Source organism: Xiphophorus hellerii, chromosome 11 (assembly GCF_003331165.1).
Source record: "Xiphophorus hellerii strain 12219 chromosome 11, Xiphophorus_hellerii-4.1, whole genome shotgun sequence".
Classification (NCBI taxonomy): Eukaryota; Metazoa; Chordata; class Actinopteri; order Cyprinodontiformes; family Poeciliidae; genus Xiphophorus; species Xiphophorus hellerii.
In genome coordinates this window covers 26,052,956-26,059,698 of record NC_045682.1, presented here as the reverse complement: position 1 = coordinate 26,059,698, position 6,743 = coordinate 26,052,956, and the positions used below count along the sequence as shown (strand labels likewise).

The window sequence follows — 6,743 nt, the reverse complement described above, 5'->3', positions numbered from 1 at the left end:
ATGGTGGTCTTCTTTTCCCAGACCCAAACAAAACGGCCTGTTGGTTCTAAATCAGGATGCAGGTCCTGCAGATGAAATGTAATAAAAAGAAAGAAACAGTAGCAACATGCCTATCAATATTATGCTTTTAAGCCAAAAACATTATTATTACAGTCAGGTTCTGTTGTTTGTCTCAAAAGCATTATTTCTACAACAAATTGTCTCTAATGCACTTTGTCCTTATTGTCTCATTTAAATAAAGTTTCTAATGTGGTTCTTTGTTCATAAATACAAGTTTTTTCATAATCACTTTAAAAAACTGAAAACAGTAAGACACACAAAAAACCAAATAAATACGAGAAACAACTCAGTGTGGTTTGAGTACCAAAGTGGGTGGGTTTGGTACTCAACCCACCCACTTTCTCATGCATGCTAAACTGGTCTGCAGTGGGTTGTAAATTTCTTCTGGTGACTTAATGTAAAAATAAGTCAAGATTTAGTCATTGCACTGGGGAAAATATCAGTCTGAAGTCGGTAGATATAGCAGAATACAAAGCAATTTTCTAAGAGGCAACCAAACACTGACACCCAGTGGCAGATTTGTGTAAATGAAATTTCCGATGAAAAGTGTTCTAATCTATTCTACAGTTCCGCTTAATACCTAAAGTGATTGTGAAACGTTAACCGTGCATTGTTTAAAACGTGTGGCTTCAGCTGACCTCTGAAGTGCTTACCACTTCTCTAAGGTTTAGACAATGTCACCTAATTAAATTTGCATCAATCAGTAATTAAAACCCAGAAGCATTTGGATGAAAGTTATGGTTTGGCGATTGTGATAACATTCATTAAAATATAAATAAATGTCAAAAATACAATCTTTTTTCTTTTGGAAAAAGACACTAGAAAGAATCAAAACTCTCAGTTTTTCCACGTTTCCCTTAATAGTAAAAACGCATACCAAACTTTTCCAGACTGTGTAAACGCCCCACAAAATGTGTGGCAACCAGATCCACAAAGTAAATAAGCCTTAACTGTTGGGTTGGACATTTAATACATAAACCGAATGGGAACATCAGTGTTAGTGAAATCAGATGTTAGTAATAAGACCTTACTAAAGTCAGAAATAAAATGCAAGTACAAAAATCCCCCAAAACACATTCAATCCCGAGTGAATCTACATGTATGATTCTGCAACTGAAACATGATGCAAATTTGCTGAGACCAAACATGGTGGCATCGCTGCCAACATCCTGTTACCTCTATACAAGAATGACTCTGGGTAAACAGAGCCAGCAGTATTTGTGTGTTCAAGAGTATGAGCAGCATCACACTTCAAACAGCATAACTGCAAATGTGACTTTTTATCTCTAGTGTGGCCACAATAAAAAAAAAAAAGTATTCACCCCCTCTAACAAAAATAGTTTGTAGTATTGATGTAACCACCGTACATTCAAGTTACAGTTGTAAGTAACTCGTATGTCTTTACCATCTGTGTGGCCCTGAACACAAATATTTCCCTACTTTTGATTGCAAAACAGATCAAACTTAATGAGAGGATGGAAGGAATCTGTAAATGTCAATTTTTAAGAACAGGCTGTTTTCCACTAAACACTGCATTTTGCATGGAGGTTAAAAAAGACAACTTTTAAGTCTCCTTTATGACTCTCTTCTTTCCACTCTCCCTTAGAACTCAGATTTAACATTGAAATTGGTCAACAGAATCTCCTGCCTGTACTTCTCTGCTGCTCCTCCAGCGTTACTGCTGACTTACTGGCTGCTTCTGATTAATGCATAGCCCGTAACTTGCGAATCATTTCGCTTCGACGTATGTAATGCTAGACTATTTTGTATTACACTACTACAAGAAAAACAGTTTCAAAGTTAGAAATATGATAAAGTTTGATAAGTACTTTTGCAAAACCTTTCACTAAGTGCTGCTTTAAATTTAAAAGACAACCAAACAAAGGTGTGGACAAAGCTTGTAAATGATTTATTTTGATCGAGTAAGATGCTTTTTACAAAAGGTGGTTGAAAATGTCTTCCGTCATAAAACAAAAAGGTCTGCATCTTCAATCCGTTTATCCTCTTATTATTCTGTAATGTGCAACTTCCACAAGAATGATGATCATATAAAGCATTATGTAATCACAAAAACTTTCAAAACCAACTTTAATGTGGATGAGCAGACATGTACAGAAAACACAAAGCATACAAAGAGAAGAGTCTCTAAAATTAGAAAAGAACTGTAGATAGAAACAAGTATGTCGGGACAAAGGAGAGTTTCATCCAGACTACTTATTCCCAATAGTTAATCCATTTCTTTTTACTTGTTACAACAACACCCCTGTGCAACTGTGGTTGTGTTTTTCTGAATGGCAATGACGCTCAAACGAATATCTTAAGATCAAATAAAATAGGTCAGAAGATGCAGCATAGCTGATATCTTTCTGATGAAGAAGACCATGGCTCCATGGATTAAAAAGGTTTGAGCTATAAAACATCCACTGAGGAAAAGCAGCATAAACAGCTGTGGACCAATGCAGACAGGAAGTTGATTGCTTCCCTTAGAGTTGCTGTTTTAGATCCTGTGGGTGTTTGCCTGAAATAAACTTTTTTTCCTCAAATAGAAAAAAAAAAAAATCATTGGGCTGCATGATGCCATATAAGGGTCGAAAATGGTCCAGAGAAGGTTGTTTTTCCATCAGATTTATTTAACAGTCCTCTTCTTTAAGATGCATGAAGGGAACAAGCTGCAGTGGATTCCTAGATGATACGAATCACTTGAGCCTTCATGGCTTCAGGTCGGAATGTGGCGAGAGGAGGCGGCTTTTACAAAGAAGAAAATCCTAGACGCCATTTAGACAAGGAAGCTCCAATTTTTCTGTAGCAATTGTGTAATTAGCCAATAATTACACTAATTACATTGATTCTAATTAGACTGAAAATACAGAAAGTGGGGAGCAGTTATTTTAAACTGTTGTGCAAAGATTTTTTTAGAAGACAGAGATGAGTGCAAAGACCCCGTATAGCAAAGCACATGGATAAGCAACCAATGACTGCTGCCCATCCATAGCCAATGCTGATATGAAGATCTTTGAGGCAGAGAAACTGCACCAGCCGATAATTGTTGTTGTTAGTATAATCCCCATCATGCCCCTAGAGAGAGCAGGACAACAGTAAGTTAGAGTCACCAATGCTTGAATGAACATTCACAAACCTGAACAACAACACGCAGTAGTTTTATTTTGAACTAAAATCCATGACTGCTAATAATTCTGGTATTTTGAATAAATAAACCTGACCAGGTCGTCCATATTAGACAGTTTGACCATGTACTTACTGTAATGACAACACAACTCCAAAGCTGGAGAGGATGATCATAGGAAGGAGGCAGTATCCCAACACACTGGCCACGCAGCCGAAGGACACGCCCGTCATACTCATGAGGTTGAGGAGGCAGTACATAGCGAGGCAACCGATCGCACTGATGCCGTACACGTAACCAAACTGAATCTTACCGGACTGTAATAGGGAAGTGGGGAAAAAAGTGCCAAACAGACAGAGAATATGGATTTATTGACTGAAGCCTACTCCGACTGTGAAGACTGAAGAACATAATTAAGTCCATTATTTACCAGGAGAAGAGTTGCCCCAAAGGCCAAACAAAAGACCATCGGACCAGCCAGGTCTGTCTCATTCATGATGCTCCCATCTGCTACTTTCAATGGATGGAGAACTGTGAGAGTCTTCTGCCAGATATGGTCAAAATTGATCCCTAATTCTGTAAACAAAAAGGAACAAAATCTCCTACATTAAGGATGTCTTGGTCAAGTATGATCAAACATATCTAATGCCAAAAATTACTGCATATGAATTCAGTGATCATGGTCAAGGTCTATGTAAGCCATCATAATTTTAAAGCTTCATAATAAAACTAATCAATATGTTTGGGAAACTCAATTTAGAACAAAGGTGTGGTCAAGATAAAATGGGAAATTTAGTCACAGTCGCAAAAGATAATCTAAGGTTATGTTAGAATGAGATTAAAAATAATCTCTTCATTTTTATGATGAGATTAATGTCCTTCCCACTTTAATACATGACTACTGTAGAAACAGTAGCAGGAAACAACATAGTAGAATATCGGTTTGAGAACAGTTTTATGCATCAAAAGGTCACATTAAGCACATAAGAAAAGGGAAAACAAAACTTTAGGAAATACTTTTTGGCTTAACTTTGGTAGCCTTTTGTATCAAATGCCTGTAAAATGGTTATTCTGACTTTTTAATGCAACATATTTGGAAATAGCTCCTCAGTTGTGGTTTTTTGTTCTGAATAACAAAGCACACCAATCCTAGCAATTTTGGGCTTAGAATTCAATTGGTGCTTTTGTTCCAAGTTTTTAAAAATGAATCAAAAGGGAATTCCAAAAAATTATAGTTTATTTTTTACTTTTAGCTATGGTCAGACTGTGGCCCACTTACCTTCTAACAGTGGCGGCTCATCATCAAAGCTGTTACTGTACATGGACTGTGATGCATTTGGGGTGTAGGTCTGTGTGGGCTGGAAGATCTGTCCTGTATACGGCTGCTGGGGTTGCATCATTCCTGGGGATGGGTAGCCCATCGGCTGCGAATAATCATACTGACCATACGGCCTGCGGACAATTTATTAACAATACATAGAAGCTTGTGAAGGAAATTATCAAAAAGGAGGAAGTTTGTGATCTTTAATTAGAGCTTAAAAACAAATAAAGGACTAAGTGAATGCCGTAGACATGAGTTAGACTGTTCAGGTAAGTTTCAACCTTAATGAGACTTCAGAAAGCCAGAAATATCACAACTGAAGAAAAAAGAAAGAAATTTGTTTCTCTTACTTGTTGTAAGGGTTTTCAGAGTTGCTGTAGCCATATCCGCCCTGGTTTTGGTCATCTACGCTGTAGCTCGACTGGTAGAAGTCAGTGTTGAAGTTATCAAATCCCGACATTCTTACTCTGCTAATACCAAAGAGATACAAATGGTTTTATTTACATTTAATATTGTGACACTATAATACTACACCTGTAATTGTTTGTTACAGGTCAACAATACATTATCCTGGGATTATTTGAGAGTGAGGTTTATTAAACCTGTCATTTTAAACACATTTCATGCAAAAAACTATTATACATTCAACACAATCACACTAGTGGGTGAGCCAGCAAAATTAGTAGGGCAGCCAATGGCGCCTGTCCTTGGTGGACACCTGCATTTCACACCTTCACATTTTTGTAAATCTAAAATGAAGCTGTATCTGCCAGGAGGATGATTTGTACTCAGTTTCAAAATTTTGTTATAAGCTACTTATAGTGTACTACTGAGAAAAGGTGGTTATATGTATCCAATAAATTGTATTCACGCAGCAGGGAAGGTCAGAGTTATGTTGTTATTTTATCAGGTCTGTAACCTGTCAAGTTATGTAAAAGTCAAAAGGATAAAAAAAATTTATATGAACAAAATAAATAAAAATTTTGTTTAACAAGGAGGTATAAATAATGGGTGACAATGAGACATCTATATATCTATATTCAGTTCTCCCTAATACATGAAAATAATCAACTAAAACAGAGAAATGAAATACAGTGATATGGAATTGGTTGAGTATATAGGAAGGAAATTATTTATGTGTGTTAAACAGCATAACAAATTAGGGAAGGGATTAATTGACCCAGGGACAAAAAAGATATGGGACAATATCATTAATAAAGTAAAAATAAAAAAGTACGCCATTCATTGGTAAACACCACACCTATAATTACGTTGGTTGTCTCTTCATTTTACAGGTCAGATTGTTATTTTCTGAGCTCCCTAATGTTTTACATAATCTAATGTTGCCATTAGTAACATAGTCACTGTCACTATATTAGTCCCTATTGAAATTATTTCATTTCTAAGATTTACAGTACCATTTTGGTCATGCAAGCTTAATGGTTTAATCTAATTTATTTTACTCCACAATCAAAGCTAAGCGTTAAAAACGCCTGTAAATTTTTAGCAGACTGAAAGGTTTATAAGCAGGTACCGAGATTAACTTTTGCTATTGTGTTCTAAAAATGGGAACTTGTACACGACTGAAATTCTTAGCAACCTTTTAATTTTATATCAATAAAGACACAAGACAAAATACACACAAAAGTCTAAATAGGATTTGTTTTCAAAGTAAAGAAATAATGACAGCTTCTTTTAACAAAGAACGGATAAATGCATGTTTACGTGTATTTTGGTAACAACTACGTTGATTAGCTTAATTGAACAAACCGTTAGCACTCCCAAAATGCTAACGCTTCTTTAAGCAGAATGAAAAACACACCTAAAACACGCTCTTTCACAACACAGTACACAACAATATTCAGTTAAGTACACAGAATATCAGACGACTTCAAAATGAAAGGAAAACATTAGAAAAACTGCAAATATAGCCTTTCATCTTTAGCAGGCTAACCTTCCCGTTTACTCTGTGGCTAGTTTGTTAGCTTCTGCTAACTCTAACAGATGCTGAACCATTTGTTAGAATCCGTACACGTAAAGCCAAAGTCAGCTTACGTTTCCTATTTAATTAAACAGACGTATTGATGATATTAACAGTAATAAAGAAGATTATTACCTGTGATGTCAGCTGGACAACACTTAGTTGAGCCCTGCCAACTCCACTGTGGTTGCTACGTGTCAGGAGAAAGACGGAAAGCCGTTAGGGACATAGCATATAACTCGCTGAAGAAAAAGAGT

The 6,743-nt window shown here is 36.2% G+C and overlaps 1 protein-coding gene across 2 annotated transcripts; it reads right to left on the bottom strand.

The window, feature by feature from the left end:
- Positions 1 to 1,946: 1,946 nt before the first annotated feature.
- On the bottom strand, positions 1,947 to 6,743 carry LOC116728271 (protein YIPF5). 2 transcript variants are annotated; one of them, XM_032576222.1, is made up of 6 exons: positions 6,622 to 6,743; positions 4,856 to 4,975; positions 4,464 to 4,636; positions 3,615 to 3,760; positions 3,320 to 3,501; positions 1,947 to 3,135 (listed from the first exon to the last, which is right to left on the bottom strand). In XM_032576222.1, exons 2-6 carry the CDS (start codon positions 4,963 to 4,965, stop codon positions 2,973 to 2,975), a joined length of 774 nt encoding a protein of 257 aa, XP_032432113.1. In that variant the 5' UTR covers positions 4,966 to 4,975; positions 6,622 to 6,743; the 3' UTR covers positions 1,947 to 2,972. The 2 variants fall into 2 exon arrangements, with proteins under 2 accessions (XP_032432113.1, XP_032432114.1); XM_032576223.1 differs by having other exon boundaries at positions 4,856 to 4,972; positions 6,622 to 6,733.

Excerpts from the sequence above, each read along its gene's own strand:
- LOC116728271 (XM_032576222.1), bottom strand. The coding sequence starts at position 4,965 with ATGTCGGGATTTGATAACTTCAACACTGACTTCTACCAGTCGAGCTAC. Across the intron at positions 3,502-3,614 it reads TTGGGGCAACTCTTCTCCTG|TCCGGTAAGATTCAGTTTGG; the intron begins GTAAATAATGGA and ends TCCCTATTACAG. Across the intron at positions 3,136-3,319 it reads GGAGTTGTGTTGTCATTACA|GGGCATGATGGGGATTATAC; the intron begins GTAAGTACATGG and ends TGCTCTCTCTAG.